Source organism: Manis pentadactyla, chromosome 14, assembly GCF_030020395.1.
Source record: "Manis pentadactyla isolate mManPen7 chromosome 14, mManPen7.hap1, whole genome shotgun sequence".
NCBI lineage: Eukaryota > Metazoa > Chordata > Mammalia > Pholidota > Manidae > Manis > Manis pentadactyla.
Genome location: NC_080032.1, coordinates 91,127,851 through 91,148,200, shown reverse-complemented (window position 1 = coordinate 91,148,200; position 20,350 = coordinate 91,127,851). Strand labels below are relative to the sequence as shown.

Sequence of the window (20,350 nt, the reverse complement as noted above, 5' to 3'; positions counted from 1 at the left end):
AGAGGCGGGGAGCGCGCGGAGCCCAAGTGGAAAATTCCCGGAGACCTACTGAGGCTGCGCGCCAGAGGCCCCACCCCTTCCCCGCGCTCCCCACCACCGGCTGCGGCCTGGCCCGGCCCCGCCCCTGCGGAGATTCCGCTGCGCGGTGCGCGCGCCCGCCCGTTCCCGGCCTGGGCCCTGCTTCCGCGCGGATCCGCAAGCTGCGCGTGGCTGTGGCCTCCAGAGGGACGCGGGGCGGCGTCCTGGCGCCTCCGCAGCCGGGGACCCGCAGCGCCTGTAGTCCGAGGAGGGTGCTTCACGCTTCCTGGCCTCCCGCTTAGTGCCCTACCGGCCGCTCGGACAAAGCGCCGGCTGCCACTTCCTCACGCACTTCCCCGCCAGAAAACCAGACACATTGTTTCCCATCCCAGAACGCCCCGCACTCGGTCTCCAGCAGGAGTGAAAAGTGTTCGGGGAGTGTGCTGACCTCGCCCACCCGGGTGACAAACGCCAGCACACCGACTCCACTGCAGTCTGAGGGGGCGTGCGGTGCGCGCGGCTCCCCCCAGCACGTGCGTCCGACGGCCTCCGGGGGTCCCTGGCAGGCGGGCGCCCTGCGGGACGCTTCCGTGGAGCTGGGTGGCGGCGCTGTTATCAGTCACCAGCTGCCAACAGTTTCAGCCAAAACACTGGAGTTCTGCGTGAGTAAAGGTCCTAGAACTAAGCCCACATACTGAAACGGTTTCCATCCAAGAACCGGAATTTCAGGTTTGTTAATTTTAATAAATCCCTATTTGGTGTTTAAGCCCCAGGCAAAGAAAGATCCAGAAACTGAAGACCAGTGAATGTAAGTCCATTGTGGCCTTGTGTAAAACTCATTATTCAGTCACTGTCATTTCTCTTTGGACAAGAAAACAGAGAAACAAATATGATAACAAAGGTATTTTAAAATCACCCTATTTTAGAAAATTCTAAGATTCTGAAATTTTTAATTTTCAAGAGAATATAGTATATTATTCGATAAGACATACAAATCTTTACTAAGTACATACACATCTTGTTTTCTAGCTTGATTCTTGATCCATAGTGTCACCTTGTCATGTCCTGAATGACAACCTATGTGTATGAGAACCCACATCTGTGATTCTGCTTTGCATTCCACTTTGCAAGCCACTTACTGCTCATTAGCAAGTGTCCACTTACCCAGCAAAAGAACTGTGGCCCATGGTCAATACACCCTTCATCTGACACTGTTTTGTTCATACTCACTAGCCTCACCCAGGAAAATGGACCATTGCAGGGTCACATGAAAAGACCAATGGGTAGATACCACAGAAAGATCATAAGCCAAACCATTCCTTCCCCCTTTATCAGGGAAGAAATGAGAGACACAGAGTAGGAGTACTCTGGGAAGTTCTACAGTCCAGATAGAATGGAAAATGTAGGTAAAACTAAGTCTTTTTGCAGTTTTTTAAGGTTGTGTTTCTGTAGGCACTGTAATTTTTCTGGCTGAGAAATGAGGTGTATACTTACAAAACAATGCTTGCAAACATAGGGCTTTCCAACACAATGTTAATGCATGATTACGTTACCTAATTCTAGCCAATGGGATCTGAGATGCCTACAGCAGGACTTCTAGAAATGTCACCCTCACAGTACAAGTGACTCACAGAATTGACTCTTCACTGGATGTGGTCCTGTCTGCACATAACCTCTGGAACCACTGCCGCCCACACGGGCCAGTGATGGGAGACATCTCCAGTGTGCCGAAGACACAGCACAGAGAAGGTAGTGAGCTTAGTCTTGGAGGAGATTATCAAGGCCGAGAATTAGCTCTAGGACTACCCTATCTATAGACTTCCTATTGTAAGAGATAGTAAGCACCATTATTTAAGCCCCTTTTAATTGCATATTGTGTTTTTTGAGATAAAAATTGTCTGCTGCTGTGGTAGCCAGCCTTCAGGATGGACTGCAATGATCCTCACCTCCCAGGATTTACATCTTTTTACAGTCAGGATATAATCAGGATTTGCCTTTGTGACTAATAGAATATGGCAGAAATATAAAGTATGGCTTCCAAGGCTAGCCTCTAAAGTTCTGCCTTGATCTCTCTTGGATTACTTGTTCTGGGACAAACTAGCTGCCATGTCATGAGGATACTCAATCAGCCTTGTGGAGAGGCCTTCTTGGACAGGAACCAACCAGCCAGCACCAACTTGCCAGCATGTTAGTGAGCAACCTGGGAAACTGATCCTCAGTCCCAGTCAGGCCATCTGATAACTACAGATCTAGCTGTCAGCTGACTGCAACCTCCTCAGAGACTCTAATCCAAAACATACAACCCGAACTGCTCTTGAATTTCTGACTCACAGAAACTTTGAGACCTTCAGCCATAAGTTTTGGAAAGATTTGTTACAGGGTAATTGCTACCTAATAGAATATATATCCTTCAATACCAGAAAAACATGCTAAAGTCACCAGGGTCCTCAGAGTTGAAACTATTGGTTTGGGCTTGGGAATTATCTAACTTGGGAGTTTATCTAAAGATAAAATACAACCCTTCATTTGTTGAACACCATTCAAAAGGATAAGAGAAAAAAAGAGTAGAGCAAGGAATTTGTTGAGGAACCTGGAAGAGATTATATGGAAGTCCTTGGAATTTTGAAGGGTGTGGTTTGAAGATGGGGGGTGGGTTCACTGTATTTCTCCATATACCTGTGTCCACCCTCGAATTTTGATAACACTGGACAAGAATGTTAGACTCTGTACGTAGCAAAAGGTCATATTTGGTAAAATGAAACCATAGAAACTAAGTCTTGAAATCAGTTCTCATGCTTATGGCTTACAGAAAATTAAGCTCAAGAAAAACCTGTCCTTTTCCACCACCAAGCCATTGCAGCAGACCTTCATTCAGTTTATTATGTGCTAGGCACTGAGTGATGAAGCTAAGTGTACTAATTCAACTAACACTTACTGAACTCTGTGTATCAGGCACTCGTCTAGACACTGAAGAGCCAACGAAAAGCAAAATAAAATACTTTTCCTTTTGGAGTTAACATTCCAGAAAGTTTAGGAGGGAAGATGCAGGAAGGGGAAGGGGCTCAAAAGCAAATAAATGATTAATGTTTTCAGACCATGAAAAAAAATGCAATAAAAAAAAATAGGACAATGAGAAAATAGGGAGAGATGCAAGAGCCGACTTTTGCTGAGATGGCTAAGGGTTTTTTTTGTTGCTTGTTTTTTTGAGGAGGTGACATTTAGGCTGAGACCTAAGTGATTAGAAGGCAGCCACACAGTTTCTCATCACTTAGACAAGGGCACAACCAGGTAAGGCCATGGAGTATGGATTTTATTCTGACTGTAATCAGAACTCACTGGGGAGCTTTAAGTAAGGGGAATAACTTATCCCTTCAGGGAAGGGTTTTTATTTATGTTCTGAGAAGTTCTCCTTGGAATGCTGGGCATGGAGTAGACTGTGAGTGCCAAGAATGGCAGCCCAGAGATGAGTTAGACCGTTGCTTTTGCAGTGACCCAGGAGAGAGCAGTGGGGATGTCAGAAGTGGCAGGATCCTGAATATACTTGAAGGCAGAGCCCTGAAGACTGGCTGATGGTTTGGATAGCTGAGGAAAAAGAGGGCTCAGGATGACCCCCTGATCTGGGTCCTGAGCTCCCGTGATAAGGGTGTTATTCTGAACTATAAAAATTAGGAGAGGAGCAGTTTTGCTAGGGAAATGAAGAGTTCTGCTCTGGCCAGTGAGGAATGAGAGAGATGCCTTTTAGGCATATTAGATGATGTGTTTTTTCCTGGTCCTAGAGGAACTCAGCACTGCTTACTCCTGCATTTATTCATTCAACAAAAATGAATTATCAGGCATTGTTGCAGGTGCTGGAGCTAACGGTGATGAGAGCAGATTAAATTCCTGCTTCATGGAGCTTAACAAGTAAATAAATATAATGTAGATAGTGATGGGTTCTATAAAGAAAAAAATTATTTAATTCATCCATATACTCAAAAACTACCTTTTTTTTACAAGTGACTAGGCTGGGTGTGATTGGCCAGATTCTACCCCAAAAAGACACCAACATAAAATCTAGTACCTACATAACACAAAAAGAAATGCTCCAAAAAAGATATTTATAAAGCACTAAGTTCAAAGTAGAATGAGATGAGTTTCAAATGGGAGCATATCATTTAAATAATGAAAGATGTAGTATTTAACCTTAAAGGAAAAATAAAATTTAGATACATGGCTATGAAAGGGAAGAAGAGGTATGAAGAACATTGCAAGCAGTGGAAACAGTTTGAATAGGGAATGGTTTGTGTTGACAACACTGAGCAATACATTTTGGCAAAAGCATGGAGTTTATGGCTAAGTATCAAACGGCACCAAAACTTAGCAGCTTGAAGCAACAAATATTTATCATCACTTATTTCTGTGGGTCAGGAACCCAGGTGGGGCTTAAGGTCCTCTCACCAAGGTATTAACTGGTGCTGCAGCCATCTCAAGGCTTCCAGGCTCAGGAGACTGCAAGCAGGTCCCAGGGCCTTCCTGCTGATGCAGAGGCATCAGTCCCTCGCCCCGAGACCTCTCCATTGGCCAGTTTGCCAGATGGCAGCTGCTTTTCCTCAGGGCAAATGAGGGAGAGGCCAAGCCAGAAGCCAGATGTCTTCTTGTAACCTAATCTTAGATGAGAAATGCCCTCACTTCTAGTAAATAGGAGCCCATCCCTAGGCCCAAACCATATGGGAGAGGGGATTACATATGGGCACAAGCACCAGGAGGTGGAATGTACCGTAGACTCTCCTTGGAAACTGCCTATCACCAGCAACGACAGCGATACTCCGGTGGAAACACGTACAGGCTAGGGCCCGATGGAGGACAGCCCGAAGAACCGACCCCAAGAATGAAGCTACTCAGTCAGAAACTGAGGGAGAAGCAAATTTAATATTTAAGCCAACTTCCAGCAAATTGAAATGTTTATAAACAGAATTTTGAGGAGCATCTGAAGGACCAGCTGTTTAACAACAGTTCGGGAAGGTCAACTCCTATAGCCCCCCTGGTAAACAAAACCACTGTATTTTATCAGGTGGTAAAGGTCAAGTAATTCTTTAGAAGATTGCTGTCTATCCTCACTAAAAACTTCCAACAGCCTACTTCAACAGTGCATTTCTGATAATCCGAAGTTGACAACTGGTATTTGTGATTACTTTCAGATACTATTACAATAGGTTTGCTCTCATTAGCTTTCAACATTCTTTGATCTCAACCCACAGTAAGTACATTTTAGATCATAACTCAGAATATATACATGCATATACATAATCAAAATCAAAGTTTTAAAGAATAGTACTTAGCATTAGTATACATGGCATATTTTTATTTTCTTCTATTAAAGAAAAAAAGCTCATAAGAATACACTGAATTCATCCCTACCCACCACACGGTCCCATTCTGTAGTTTAATAAAACATCATTCTTTTAAAACATCAGCTTAGAAATGAAGCAAAATCGTAGCACTTGGGACCAACAGGCATTTATTTGGTGGTAGTTTCCCAGAAACTGGACAAGGGCACTGCGTCCATGCATTCTGGCCCAGAGGCTAACAGCCTAACCGAGAACACATCACACGCAGCTGGGAGCCAGGGAGCAGGCAGATGAGCCTCGGACAGGCCTTAGAAAACACGGACTGGCGGCAGAAACACGCATTTCAGTACCTCCCTGTCTCCTTTGCCATACTGTTCAGGTTCTTACAGAGGTCGCAACAAGATTACAATCCTGCCTCCAATGCGCGCGCGCGCGCGCACACACGCTTGCCGTGACTTTTACAAATCTCTTGAGTGTTGTTGCAACACAAACCACCAAAAATTCCCGTGGACAAGAGATACAGTGAGTGTGGGACTTGTCAACCGAAGCCACCATCCTGAGGGCTTCCGGAAAAAGTGAGTTAAAACCTTTCGATTTTTATCAGACCGAATTTAAAGGGACGTGCAGGGCGCCGGACCCCCTGCGGCGGGTGCTCTCCTGAACAGAAGGGTTGCTCAGTGTTATCAGGGAGGGAATGTGCAAGAGAGACCCGTTTTTCATCCCTGACTGGGTGCTAAGCGCCAAACCTGCCTTCGTGGAGTTCCCCCCTCTCCCCGTGAGACAAGACTTCTGACCAGCGTGGACGTGGAGACCAGACAACACAGTTTTAAACAGTCCCGCACCGCGTGGTTTGGAAACAGTACCTGCAAAGGGGAGGCGGAGGGGTCGGGCCGCGGGAGGCTTTCCGGGGCGCGGGGACTGAGCCCAGGGAGACGCCGAGGGGAAGTGGGCACTGAGGCGGGAAGGATGCGGCAAGCCGGCCTGGCGCAGCGGGAGAGGAGCGCACCTCCGAGCGGGCAACGCGGCCCTGGGAGTGTGCAGGCCGGGCCCCTGCCGCGCGGAGGCAGAGGTGCCGCTTCCTCAGGCCGGGAAGGGCGGCGTGGTCACGGCCCCGCAGCAGCACGGGCGGTGGGGGGGTGAGGGGGGCGTCACACGGTCATCCCCGCGCGCACCAAAAGCGTCCGCGAAGGGCGCCGCCAGCCGGCCGGAACCCGCGGGGGGAGCGGCTCCCCACGGAAGGCACGAGACGGGGAGGTCGCGGGGGCCACGGGCTCAAGTTAGCGGGACAAACCCCGAGTAAATCCCGGCACCCAGCGTCGGCGAGGCGCGAGGCTGTGTCCCCGAAGCCCGAGGAGAAAACCGAGGTCAGGAGGCGGCCGCGAGGCCCGGGCCCCACCGGGCCCGCCGCCAGCCAGGGGCGCTCGGAGGGCCTCCGGGACCGGGCGTGGGGGCGGGCGGTGGGGCGGGGCGGCCCGGGCGGCGGGGGCGGGGCGGCCGCACAAAGGGGAGGCCTACGGCCCCGCCCGCCGGCGCGTCCCCCGGGCCGCCGCTATAAGTCGCTGCTGCCGGGCCGCCCCCGAGCCCCGCGCCGCGCGCCACCAGGAGCACCTCTTCCCGCAGCGCCAGCCCGGCCGCGCGTCCCCGCCCGCTCGCATTTCCCCGGACGCGGCGGACGCCCGGCCCCTTCCTCCCTCACTACGAGCATTTCTCCTGCCTGCTGCCGGGCTTTCGTCCCGTGCCTGTTTGTTTTCTTTGCGCGATCTGCGCCGAGAGAAGCCCGGGGGGCGTTGCGTGACGTTTCCGGGCACAGCACCGAGACCACCGAGGTAGCGCGCGGGGCACGGCGGGGGTCGCCGGACGGGGCGGGGCGTGGGGGCTGCGCGGGGCCTTGGCCGGGGGCGGCCGCGGAGGGCTGCGGAGATCGCGGGGGCCGGGCCGAGGAGGGCGCGCCGCAGCCTTTGATAATCGGCGATCGCTGTTGCATCAGTTTCCTTTCCGGGCAGAGGAGGGGCCGGCGGGCCCCGCGCGCGCCACCCGGACGCCCGTGCCCGCGGGCGCGCGACCGCCGGCCCTGGGCCCCTGGGGCCGTCCTTGCGGGGGGAGCCCCCGGCCCGGCCCCTGCCTGGCTCCCGGTGTCGCCCTCGCAGCGGCGGGAGCCGTGGCTCGCGGCCGGAGAGCCCCTGCCCAGCCCGGGCCTGGACCGCGGGCGAGGGGCCGCCTTTGTTCGCGCGCGGCCACCGCGTCCCGCCCCGCGCGGCTGGTACTTTTCCACCCGCCGGGGGAGGAGGGGAAAGGTGGGGGGGGAGGGAAAGGGTGTGCCCACGTGACCAGCGGGGGCGGGGCGGCGTCCTGACCGCAGGCTCCTCCGCAGGCGGCCGGGCGCGCAGCATGAAGAAGGCGGAGATGGGCAGGCTCGGCATCTCGCCGGACGAGGACAGCAGCAGCTTCAGTTCCAACAGCGACTTCAGCTTCTCCTACCCCGCCAAGCAGGCCGCGCTGAAGAGGTGCGAGAGCTGGAGGAGGGCGGCCGCGCCCGCAAGGGGAGAAGGGTTGGGGGTCCCCGCGGCCCGGTCCTGGCAGGAGCCCCCGGGCGCACGCATCCCGCCGCCCTGTTTCACCTGGGCGCGCTCTCTTTTCAGTCACTATGCAGACGTCGATCCTGAAAACCAGAACTTCTTACTTGAATCGAATTTGGGGAAGAAGAAATATGAAACAGACTTTGTAAGTTGAAAATAACGCTTTGTGTGTCTGCGGCCTTGTGGACTAAAAGAGTAGTTTTACTTGTAGATGTCAAATCTAACTTGCCCAAAGCTGGTGTTCTCCATTTAATTATTGTCATATGTTTGGTTATCGTTTCCCCTCTGTGTAGCATCCAGGTACTACCTCCTTTGGAATGTCAGTATTTAATCTGAGCAATGCGATTGTGGGCAGTGGAATCCTTGGGCTTTCTTATGCCATGGCTAATACTGGAATTGCTCTGTTTATGTAAGTATGTGTAAGTAGTGAGTCTGCCGTGCAGGGCAGTTACTGTGACACAACATATATTTTGGCTCCAGAGGCTGAATTTACAGTTGAAGTCATTGACTTAAAAAAATTATTTGCATAAAACTTAATGAGAAATCCTCAAAATCTCTTTATTCTAGGATATAACTGCATGATATCAAGAAAGCCAATTTGATAGGAAAAAATAGGACGACACTTGAAACTGATAATTAAGCCAAAAGTCTTTTAAGTTAGTGGGAATAATTAATACAAAGTTGTAACAGGAGTTGGGTATTTAAAAAAAGCTGTTGATAGGTAAATCCAAAAACTTAGAAATTTTGTCCTGGCAAAATCAGAAGCAAAACATTAAATAATCATAGTATCTCCAAATCAGCTGGGTGACTGGACACAGCCTCCCCAGGGACCTGTGGCTCCTTACAAACAACTAATTTCTTTAAACATAGGAATGTGGAACATGTTTGTTTTAAGAAAAACGTGTCATAATTTTCTGGACATTGAAAAGCAATCCATTTGTGTTCTTTGGCTTTTAGTATTTGTTTCAGGTCTGTGTGATTGCCACATACTATAGTAAAAAAATGAGCTTTTTAATAAATACCTACTTTTAATGTTTTTTCCCCCTAGTTGCCCAGTTAGAGTTAGTTGCTCCTCTGCTTTCCAGCACAAATACCATCAGAATAGAATTTTGAAGCTATGATTCTTAATCACTGTGGGGGTCACTGAGTCTTAGAGTATGTGATAGAAAAGTATGGACTTTCCAGGAAAAAAGTATAGAACAAAAACACATGTAAATTTGAGCATACGTCCTCTGTATCACAGCTGTTCCGTGCCTATGAGCTAAGTGGTCTCTGGAAGATGGTATGATTTCTTGTGCAGTGAGGACATGTAGCATGGAATTGTCCATCGGGGACAGATGTGTTGTAGTTAGCTGACTAGTCTTCTCATGTTATTTTTTCCAGCAGAATAGAATGTTAATGAAAAGAAAAACAGGCCTCTGCAGAGCTTCACTTTGTGGTGAAGTTTCACACTGAAATTAAGCCGAGCTTTGCACATTGGAATCCAGGGTTCAGTCAGCTTGTTTGATTAGCATGAGGCTTTTGAGACCCTTTAAGAATGTGAAGGATCAGGAATTTACGTAGAAAGGACCCTGGAGTTTCAAAGATTTCAGTAAGGAGCATGGATGGCGTCATTGTTAGATATTTGGAGCCCTTCCTAACTTAGTATAAAAACTGAAGGCAGTCTTTACATGCTGCCAGTGTGATTATATAGTGTAGGATTTACATAAGATAAAACAGCACCCCTTTTAATAAGTGAAACTTCTGGTGTTAGCCCTTGCACTTCTGAAATTATTTGTGCTCTAATAGGTCTGTGTGTTGGATTAACCATTTTCATAATAGTTAAATAATATCAAGTGCTAAAATAAGTTATTAATCCATCAGTATTTTACAAGGTATATTTAGACGTATAGAGCTAAAAGGACCAAAAGACACGTGGCTGTCCCAATGTGGTTAAACGACTCTGTAGTTAGACCTTATGATGTAGTCAGTCTTGAGGTTGAAAGTGACCTCAAGGGTTATAAAACCCGTAAAGCCTGCATTGTCATTTCATTGTAAGAAAGAAAGGATGAGTTTGTCAGCACACTTAAAAATTGCTTTTGATAAAACGAACAAGTTTGGCCAGTGAGGTGAAGCTGGATTCCACCTCAGACCAGACACCCTCAAACTTCTGGCATTGGAGTGGCAGCTGAATGCCATTACCTGTGTTTAACTAGCAGACGTCAATTTCTTTGCCAGACCTTCAGGGTACTGTGCCCCGTGTGCCCATACAGAATCCAAAAAGTGTGACTACTACAGCGTTTTCTGTGAGCCTTCCTGATTTTGGTTTTTGTTCCTTTTAATAAGAAGAAATCCTTAAGTTTCTTGGCATGCCTAAGCAGTAGGAAAGCAAAGCTGGAATGAGAGAACCCACACCCTAAAGGAAAACTCAGTGACATTAGGTGACCTTTAGTCCCTCTCTCTTTTTTTTTTTGCCTTCTTCCATCCAAGTAAGAGGGGGGAGGGGAGGGGACAGCCCAAACAAGGCTGACAGCCTGCTTGTTCTCGTACAGGTGTTGTCTAACTTCGTGACAGTACTGGGTCTGTATTCCACACCATGGGGTGCAATACTGTGGATTGTCACAGTGGTTACTTCTCTGATTTGTGCCCACTTAGTATCTTTAACCCCTTTATAGCCCAGTCCTCTCTGTATCTATACAGCCCATGTGCTCTCAAGACCTTTCCTGAACCTACTTCAGTTGGATTTCACAAGTACTTTGTAGGCTGGGTTTACTGGCAGGTATTACCACCCTTTTGCAGTTAAAAGGAACTGTTAAAATGCCAAGAAGAGGCAAATGCACAGCTATGAGGCCAGAATCAAATCATGTCTCCTCGCTCCTGCCCAAGTCAGGTGTTCCAGGTCTCCCTGCACCTTTGGCTTGGTGGGGTAGACCCTTACTCTTGACCAGTGTCACAGAGCTGTGACCTATGGCCTAGTACAGATTTTTAGTGCCAGGTAAGCATAGATGTTGACACTAACCAGGGGAGTGACCAGGTCTTGGGTTTTTTCTGTTTAGCACAAGAAATATTAGGACAAGTTCCATATTTAGTGTTTAAATAACAACCAAAAAGTACTTTAAGTAGACCTGTGCTTGTTAATAACCCTGTGCCTTTTTCTTTCACCAGAATTCTCTTGACGTTTGTGTCAATATTTTCTCTGTATTCTGTTCATCTCCTTTTAAAGACTGCCAATGAAGGAGGTATGGTAGCATTCTTAATATTTCTAAAACAATTGCGTCTGCTTGATTTTCTCCCTGTTATAAAATACTTGCTTCATACTTTTGTGTTCTTTAAATTGTAGGGTCTTTATTATATGAACAATTGGGATATAAAGCTTTTGGATTGGTTGGAAAGCTTGCAGCCTCTGGATCAATCACCATGCAGAACATCGGAGGTAAGAGTGCTATAAAAGGCGAATTGGGTAGGCTTTCTGCTCTTTGTGTAGCACAGAAGGGTGACGCAGTACTTCTGGTGTCACGTGCCGCATTTTGCACTTGTAATGGTGTAATTTTGTTTTCCTCCAGCTATGTCAAGCTACCTCTTCATAGTGAAATATGAGTTACCTTTGGTGATCCAGGCATTAATGAACATTGAAGATACAACTGGGTAGGTGCTGAGTAAGGTTACTCATAAGAAACGATTACAGTCTACAGTGACTAGATACATTTTATCAAAGTTGGATACAAAGTGATGATCAGTGAATTATTTTTCTGTAAATGTTCCTGTTGAAACTGACCAAGAAGTTCCCCATAAACTGATAAACTGATTGGAACTTTTGAGAACAAAAGGCCAAAGATGGTAACTAGTCTTAAAACAGGATAACTAATTTGTAACCTGTGTGTGCAAACAGGTTTTCTAGAACTTAGATTTTCTTCTGTATATTTACTCTCTTGTTACAGCTGAAGAACATACATCCCAACCTAAGCTAGGACTGAAGCTCTGAATCACATTAAACATTAATTCTTGTCTGATTTTTGTAAATTTCAAATTCTTAGAAGTTGACCTATTAAAAATGCATTATGTCAGCAAACACGGCTGAGCTAAAAAAGCTTGTTCTGGTGAAGTTCCTCATCTCAGTGGAGTAGCAGGTTTTATCTAAAGTAAACATGGGGCTGGGTAATTTATTTCCCACTTACACGCAGCTAGTTATCTCAGAATAGAGAGGTGTGGTTATCTCTGGCTCTAGAAGTTTAATAAACTGATCCTTAAATATTAGTTTTCTGTGAGGTCTCTGTTGCTGGAATGAGTGGAGAATTCACAGGGCAATTAAAAATTTGAAAATAGTGATTTAAAAGGAAGGTGTGGTTGATTACTTACAAAGGAAAAGACCTTGCTAGAACTCTTAGGAGATGGGCACAATAAGTTCAGAAGGGAGCTTGTGGCTATTTTTGGAGACAAGGTGGGTGAAGGTACACAGCGCACTCTTGGCAACTTGGGACAAGTCCTCGTTTGGGGAACTGGGTTTTGTTTTGTTTCTGCCTGTGTATTTTATCTAAGTATGAAAAAATTTCTTGGTCAAAGTGTTTAGTAAGTGCATTGCTGACAAATGAAGCTGAAAGAAAAAGAAACTTGCTTTAAAATGTCCTTGTTTCTAGCATTAGCAATTGCATGCTAAAGCTGTGACAGAATTGGTGTAGTTTTTCTTCAAATGCTTAAAGATTCCTGACTTCACAGTGCTGCTTTGTTTCCTACATTAATATCAGCTTTTAGAAGCATTTATGTTATGAATCAGCTGGCAGCTCTCCCAGAGCAAACAGTGGGACAAAAATTGCACTGTTTGCTACCCCATTCCTAACCTGAGTGAATATTCATCTAATGCACAAAGATAGAGATTTTTTCCTGTCTAAAGGCTTTTAGAATAAGTGATACTTTTTCCAACCTGTCTTGTATTTATTCTTACGGTATTTCTATAAAGTGAGTCCTGCAAGGTGTTTCTCTTACTCTGAGGATACAGTGGCTGGTTCTGACACTGATTTTCTTTTCTTTAACTCAGATCGTGGTATCTGAATGGCGACTATTTGGTTTTGCTGGTGTCCCTGGTCCTCATTCTTCCGTTGTCACTGCTGAGAAATTTAGGTGAGCCAGCCGGTGGGCTTTCTCTTAATAGACATTGAGAAACTAGAGAGCCCCAAAGACATGCCTTTGGGATTTGCAGCATACAGATCCGTAGTCTTCCAGAACCCTGCCTAGCAGGATTGCTACCAAGGGGCCAAAGCATCTTGTTGACATTTTGTAATATCTCATGCTTTGTAAAAATAATACAAAATGAATGTTTTATTTAGTTGTTAGCAGGTATTTTTAAGCAATTCTGTATCTTTATACATAAGAATTAGAAATTTAAAATGGTACCCTATCTGCACTAAAGTCGTCTTCCAAGCAGAATGGAGTTACCTATTTGCCCTAAGACTATTTCATTAAACTAAGAATGATTTCCCCCCTCCTTATAGGGTATTTGGGATACACCAGTGGCCTCTCCTTGTTGTGTATGATGTTCTTTCTGATTGTGGTAGGTGCACCTTCTCTTTAAAGCTAGAGATTATTTTGTAAGCCCTGTCACATTATTCAGTTTAATAAATGCAAAATAATATATTTTCAGGTGATTTGCAAGAAATTTCAGATTCCTTGTCCTGTGGAAGTTGCTTTGATAATTAATGAAACAATAAATAGCACTTTCACCCAGCCAGCTGGTTTTGCCCATGGTGTGGCGTTTAACATGACTGAAGAGTCCTGCAGACCGCGATATTTTATCTTCAACTCACAGGTGACTGAATCTAGTCTTTATTTACTTTCTCAAAGGAAGTTTTAGGGAAGCTCTATGCCAGCAATTGAAAAATAGTTCACAAAGCACAGAAGGGAGGAGGGGGAAAGCTGCTCTTCAGGAAGTGAGACTGGCTAATGATTGAGGGCTGAGGAGAAAGCAGTGGTTTTGTGTCTTAAATTGATGGAGAAATGCCTAATCATGATGTGAATCATTGGATACATTCAGAAGTTAGGATATTGATCACAGTGAACAAATTTGAAGAGTGGATGCTTTGCATGGGAAGCTGACTGTTGGGTCTTGATGCTAAGATTAGTGTAGTATAGAAGTTGTAGAACTGTGATTATGTGAGTTTGTTATATCCGGATATTAAATGAATGTTCACATTTTTTGCAGACTGTCTATGCTGTGCCGATTCTGACCTTTTCATTCGTCTGTCATCCTGCTATTCTTCCTATTTATGAAGAGCTGAAAGGGTGAGCACTTCACCTGTTCTCTTATGCATTTACTGAGAAATTGGAAAACGTTAGGTTGCTGCTGTAACTGCTGCTCAAGGCATATTTTTGTTTTCCTCTGGGTCTGTGTAGCCGCAGCCGTAGACGGATGATGAGTGTGTCCAAGATCTCATTCTTCGCCATGTTTCTCATGTACCTGCTCGCTGCTCTCTTTGGATACCTGACGTTTTATGGTAAATAATGTCTAGTTTACAGGAAAAAAAAGTGAAATTAATACTTTCATATGCATAATCTATTTAAAAATTCACTGTCTTGGTATATTTCATATTTGTGAAGAAAAATTGAATATAGAGCTTAGAATTTCCTCTAGTATTTTTAATCAGTAATTCTAGAGTCCAAATTAAAAAGTATAACACTAGTCATTTGATGGCATTTTTATATAAAGTGCCTGTATCTGAGTTCATCCCGCCTCTTTTCTGTGATCACCTTAAAAAACGCACACTCACACAGTGAAACCCTGGAATTCAGCTGTTTAGCTCCTATTGTTTTTGATGGGGGTCATGTGGCTAAATCTCTACTACTTGGTATAAAGAAAAATTTTTCAATGTTATTTTAATTATATTATCCCTAATCCCAAATTAATCTTATTAGCTTCTTGGCTTACAGTCGCTTGTGAGTAGCTAACAGTGCACATTCTGCCCCATCTCCAGAGAAGGCGGCTCACTGAACCTTCCCTTCTTTCCCGTAGAGCACGTTGAGTCAGAGTTGCTTCATACCTACTCAGCTGTCATGGGAACTGACATCCTCCTCCTCATTGTCCGCTTGGCTGTGTTAATGGCTGTCACTTTGACAGTCCCCGTGGTCATTTTCCCGGTAAGCATCCACTCTCCTTGCAGTAGAACTGAGTTCTTAACACTTGAAGATCTGCAGAATTTTCATCTTCTCGGGAAGAGAAACACCTACTAGAGCAATACCAAGTTAACTGTGGTTTTGAAAGGGCTCTTTTTAATACTTTGTGGATTTCCTGGGGTATTTTTCTGTAATTGAAGGTATAAAACCATCTCTCAGTGTTTAGATGTTTAGGACATCGCAGTAGGAGGAAGGGGTACAATTTTAGTGTTTAAGCAGCTTCTTGCTTAAGACAGATTTCCCATTATTCAGGCTTTGTTTTCTTGGATTAATTACAGCTAGACTCTTAGCTTTACTGTTGATTTGTCTCTGCAGATCCGGAGTTCCATGACCCACTTGCTGTGCTCAGCAAAAGGTTTCAGCTGGTGGCGTCACAGCCTCGTCACCGTGTCTATCCTGGCATTTACCAATTTGCTTGTCATCTTCGTGCCCACTATCAGAGACATCTTTGGTTTCATTGGTAAGCTTTAGAAAGAAATCAAGCTGGTTTTAAACGGCAGGGATTTTGAGGTTCAAAAACTGACAAGGGACATGCTGGATTCTCAAAGCAAATGTTCTCACAGGTGCATCTGCTGCCGCCATGCTGATCTTCATTCTGCCGTCTGCTTTCTATGTCAAGTTGGTGAAAAAAGAGCCTATGAAATCTGTACAAAAGATTGGGGTGAGTGAGAGATGATGACTCTTGAATCAGTAATAATCTAATATAATAATTTCTTCAGCTGATTTTAATTTTGTCTCTTAGCTGTCATTTGTTGTAGTTTCCAGTAAATATTTCTGTAATGGTGCCCTTCCCAGACGGAGGTGGGGGAAGGGACACGGGAGGCAGCTTGCCGACCAGTACTGCCCCAGTTAGTTGCAAGGGAGTTACTGGATATTTTAAGGATGGGAGCAGGGGCAAAGCATGAAATGTAAAGATGCTGGCCCCGCTTCCGGTGTTTTGTTTGACGGGTGCTTGTCGGACTGCCTGTTGTGTGGCAGGCTCTTACATTGGCCTGGAGAACAGAAAAGGGAAAAAGTGGGTGTTAAGTCAGATTCTGTCTTCAAAGCCCTGCGTGCACTGCTCTGTATGCTGCGGTATATCCACTGATCTTACAGGAACTGGGATGTGTTAACCCCGGGGATCCTGGAGGGGGGATATCAGGGAAGAATGCTTTTCAGTACTCACTCTTTACTACCACTGCAGTCTGGTAAAAAGCACTAGAATTGTTTATAAACCGACTCAGAATACATAGTGGCAGTAATTGCAGGTAGGATGAGGAGTAAAGGTGGTCATGTCCCCTGAAGGGCTTTGACTGAAGGTCTCTGGCTTTGGAGGATCACTTGGGTGTGATTTTGTACCTTAAGGTTTTACTATAAAAAATGCAAAAATGCCACTCTAGTTCTATTATATGAAGTAATATATTCAGCAAAGAAAACGATTTACCTTTTAATTTGAGACAAAGGAATGAAAATGTGAAATTTTGGAAGATTTCAGAGAGTTGCTTTCTACTGTGGGTGACCTCATGGTCATGTAAGATGGTTTACAGTATCTTCAGCAAGATCCACTAGCTCCAGCACGCCGGGTGGTTCTAGAAAGAAGCCGGTCCTTGGGAGCAGAGAGGCAGGCCCAGTGTGCGCGTCGCTCGCTCACCATTCTCTCCGTGCTCGTTGCAGGCCGTGCTCTTCCTGCTGAGCGGCATAGTGGTGATGACGGGAAGCATGGCCCTCATTGTTCTGGACTGGGTCCACAACGCCCACGAAGGTGGCCACTAATGGGCGCCCCTAAGACTCCGATCATCTGTTCGATGCCAGTGTTGAGTCAACACTCAACTGCTGTGAAATCTCACCTGTTTTCAGTTTCACTTCCTTGGGAAGCGCAGAGTCCTCGCTGGTCCTTCTGAGTGCAGAATAAGTGAACTCTTGGGCTTGTTTTGTTTTTGGTTTTTTAAAGAAACTATTCTGTGTGATAGAAATGGATATTAACAACAAAACCACGAGTCTTGGGTTAACGGAAGTGACAATTTTATTCCATTCCAGAGAATGGACAAACTCTTAACTTTTATCAAGCCACATGTTTGGCTGTGTCATTGTTTAACTTGGATATTTTATGATTTTACTTGAATGTGCCTAATGGAACCATTCGATGTGAGAAACAATTCTTGTTAATTTACAGCAAAGTATTGAGATAACCATTGAGAAAAAACACTATTATTTTTTGTACCAAAAATATTTAAAGACCTCAGAAGCACTATTTTATTTTTTAAAAATTGCTTTTTTTTGAACTTTATCCAAAAACGGTTGTCAATAAATTCCATAAAAAAATTTTCATCGGTATTTACAAAGATACTAGTATTGTGAAATGATTTGCCTTTTGTAGGCATAATAAGCCAAATACTTTTTTAACCCAAAACAATTTTTAGGTAAAAGATTCAGTAATGAAAAATTGTACCCTGAATAGGAGCATAATTTTTTCCATGCAGACTTCACCATTAAGGTACAACTGATTGGTTATCACTGCACCTGATCAGATGAACTCTCTGTTCATCACTTTTCTCTGTCCCCAAATAATTTGGTTCTTTCAGATTGAAATATTTGGCTTCTGTCTAATAGAATGGAAGATACTGCAGAGATTTCTGTGGGAAGTAAAATAACTAATTTTGAGGTACCAAATAGTGCAATTGGGTAAAACAGGGTTTATTCAGTTGCACCTGTCTCCAGAGCGGTTCTGACGACTCTGGGTTTTTGGGCCAGCGCTTTCTTGACATTGCTTCCAGCAGTGGGCATTTGATGGCAATAGGCCAAAACTCTCCTTTCCAGAAAGTACAGCTTTCCACATGTTCACCTGCCCCTGGAAGTGTGAATTACTTGATAACGCGCATTCATTGTGTCCACGTTGCGTCTACAATAGAGGTCTAATTCACAGGTCACGCCGATACTCGGTATAATACAAGCTCTTTCCATACAGGCCACTGGGTTTCTTGTGCAGAAAACTTTTTCAAAGACTCATCTGCACTGGACCATCATCTCATTCGTGTACAACATAGAACTGTTTACATCCAGCAGATGTTGAGGGAAGACAGTGTGACCTGCATAGGTAGTTGGTCCGACTGCATGTTCACCCTTCATTTCAATCCCAGTTAGAAGTGAAAACGTAGCAGCTTTAAGAGTACACCTATCGTACATTACGGTGTATGGTGAATATATTATTGAACAATGTGGTACTTCGCTCATTGGGCATAATGTCTAAGATCTAATACCCATAATTCCATTAGTGGTTGAGGGAAGCAGATACTGGAATCATCAGCTGGTCATCTGACTCTAAGGTTTTCTCCTGAACCGAGCATTGTAGGTTTTAGGTGAGGGCCAGAAATGGGGCAGACATGGGTTTTGTATGCATTCTTGTATTACATGTGACTAAACTACAGACACGTGTGTCTATAGCCAGAGACCCTTTTGGAACTGGAAGATGTCTTACGTACATTGGGGAAACCAGTGGTCCGTTTTTGTTTCTTCAAAAATAATTGGGGACCATCTAGAAAAGGCAGTGAGAAGACGGATTTAATTGGGCTTTTGGCACTCCATTCGAATCCAGAACCTCACCTCTGATTCAGACCAAGAATTGGCACTTCTGCTTCAGTTCCTGGGAAGAATTGCTGATTTTTCATCTAAGATCTGCCGGGGAATACTACCAAGTAGACTTGTTCTCTGCAGTTTACATCCTTTCATGTGGGAGAAAACACCACAGAAACCAGGAGGAATGAAAGAAGGAATTCTTTTCTCACGGGAAATCCACCTGTGGAGGCTCCTCCAATCCTCTTTGGCTGTTTGAGGTTCAAAATCGGCTGCTTAGGATAGAGTCCATTGCATGATTTTCCTGGAGCTGTCCTGTCTGCCTTGAGGTTCCTAAACAGTGAATTCCCATTGATGAGCAGTCTTCAGTATTAAAACCACTGTCGTGTCCCCTCTGTTTGCATTGCTGTCTTCCACGGGTGTTTCAGTTGTAACTGTAATGTTATTTATAGAACGGCATTAATCCATTAAAGCTAACCTATTTTTCAATATTTATAATCTTATGTACATACACTGTCCATATGTATTTGTAAATAGGTTGTATATAATGTCAGGTTTGGGTCTTGGGTTCAAGTGTATATATTCCTGTAAGTCTCTTACCTGCATTTTGGTGAATTCACACGTATCTATAAGAATTATCCCAAAAGTACCTGTACAGAGATTTCAGTACAAATTGACAAATCGGGTGACTGCTAAAATTTTTAAATATTGTTTAAATTGTATTTGCAATCAGACTGGTTGAACATCACATTTTTCCATGAAAACTTGGTGCAAGTTCAGATTTCTAAATTTTAAATAAGTATAAATTTTCAAAGTGCAGTTGTTCCCCAAATGTGATGTAGTGTGATGACATCCAGTGTGATGTGGTGTAGTGGGAGGTCTCCGAGAGCAAGGTGTGCTGACTTCCTGTATATAGTGTAAATACCTGCTGTACTGTTGAGAGGCCAGCAGTCCCACTGACGTGGGCTGGGAGTGCTACACCGTTTCAATGAAACAATGTATGTTTGTTTTAACTGAACTAAAATAAACACATGCTTCATCCTGAGTACCAGTGTCTTTGTGGCAGGGGGGTGTGCACGGTGTCCTATGTGCTTGGTGAGCACGGCAGCCATCCGGCCCTCGGCAGGTGTCATGCAGTGGTGACTGATGATGCAAGCTGGATCAGGAACAAGTTCATTTTACTTTTACCTTTACGAAGATAATGTTTACAAAAGGTGAGGAGGAAAGGGGGATAATGCTGACATGTATCTCGGGCCCAGGCTTGGACCCATGTTAGTGGCCAGTATGGCAAGAGAGTCATCCTGGGGGGACTTTTAAAAGCAGCTGTGCAGCAGGTGGCTGTTGTAGTCTGATTACGCCAGTGTGGTGGGTAGACAGGGTGGTTTTTCCCCTGAAAGCCACCAGGTGATTGTGATGCACAGTTGAGAGGCGCTGAATGGGCTTGGGAAGAAGGTATGTTCTCATTTGGTGAACTAGTCTCAGGACAGGAAGCGCTGTGGTGGAGAGGATTGGTTGACAAGCTGAGGTTCACCTAAGTGACACGATGTGCGGAGGGCTGCTGGGATGCATGAGATGTTCAGGTATGGCCTCCTGATAGCCTTAAACCTTAGGGCTTATCTGAACTAAAGCTGAAATGGGACAGCCTCGGAGCAGGTATCCTTGGGAGAGGTTCCAAAGGCCCGGGAACTTTGCTGCAAGAAATGTATTTGTGCAAATGGAAGGGAAATGATTAGAAAGTGG

At 45.2% G+C, this 20,350-nt stretch overlaps 1 protein-coding gene and 1 long non-coding RNA gene across 4 annotated transcripts; both read left to right on the top strand.

The window, feature by feature from the left end:
• The first annotated feature begins 1,101 nt into the window (after positions 1 to 1,101).
• On the top strand, positions 1,102 to 2,792 carry LOC130680801 (uncharacterized). Its single transcript, XR_008993840.1, has 2 exons — positions 1,102 to 1,434; positions 1,597 to 2,792. It is a non-coding gene; the product is annotated as an uncharacterized LOC130680801 (long non-coding RNA).
• Positions 2,793 to 5,780: 2,988 nt separating this feature from the next.
• On the top strand, positions 5,781 to 19,655 carry SLC38A2 (solute carrier family 38 member 2). 3 transcript variants are annotated; one of them, XM_036889553.2, is made up of 16 exons: positions 5,781 to 5,920; positions 7,717 to 7,849; positions 7,985 to 8,066; positions 8,215 to 8,330; positions 11,066 to 11,139; positions 11,241 to 11,333; positions 11,464 to 11,545; positions 12,933 to 13,015; positions 13,387 to 13,445; positions 13,536 to 13,700; positions 14,094 to 14,173; positions 14,285 to 14,385; positions 14,901 to 15,025; positions 15,377 to 15,521; positions 15,625 to 15,722; positions 16,715 to 19,655. In XM_036889553.2, the coding sequence occupies exons 2-16, from the start codon at positions 7,734 to 7,736 to the stop codon at positions 16,811 to 16,813; spliced, it is 1,518 nt and encodes a 505-aa protein (XP_036745448.2). In that variant the 5' UTR covers positions 5,781 to 5,920; positions 7,717 to 7,733; the 3' UTR covers positions 16,814 to 19,655. The 3 variants fall into 3 exon arrangements, with proteins under 3 accessions (XP_036745448.2, XP_036745447.2, XP_036745451.1); XM_036889552.2 differs by lacking the exon at positions 5,781 to 5,920 and adding an exon at positions 6,937 to 7,171; XM_036889556.2 differs by lacking the exons at positions 5,781 to 5,920; positions 8,215 to 8,330 and having other exon boundaries at positions 7,711 to 7,849.
• The last annotated feature ends 695 nt before the right edge of the window (positions 19,656 to 20,350 follow it).

What these genes read in the sequence shown, in the direction of transcription:
- SLC38A2 (XM_036889553.2), top strand. Translation starts at nt 7,734, where the DNA reads ATGAAGAAGGCGGAGATGGGCAGGCTCGGCATCTCGCCGGACGAGGAC. An exon ending in ATTTATGAAGAGCTGAAAGG is followed by an intron (nt 14,174 to 14,284) that starts GTGAGCACTTCA and finishes GGGTCTGTGTAG; the next exon opens with CCGCAGCCGTAGACGGATGA. An exon ending in AGACATCTTTGGTTTCATTG is followed by an intron (nt 15,522 to 15,624) that starts GTAAGCTTTAGA and finishes ATGTTCTCACAG; the next exon opens with GTGCATCTGCTGCCGCCATG.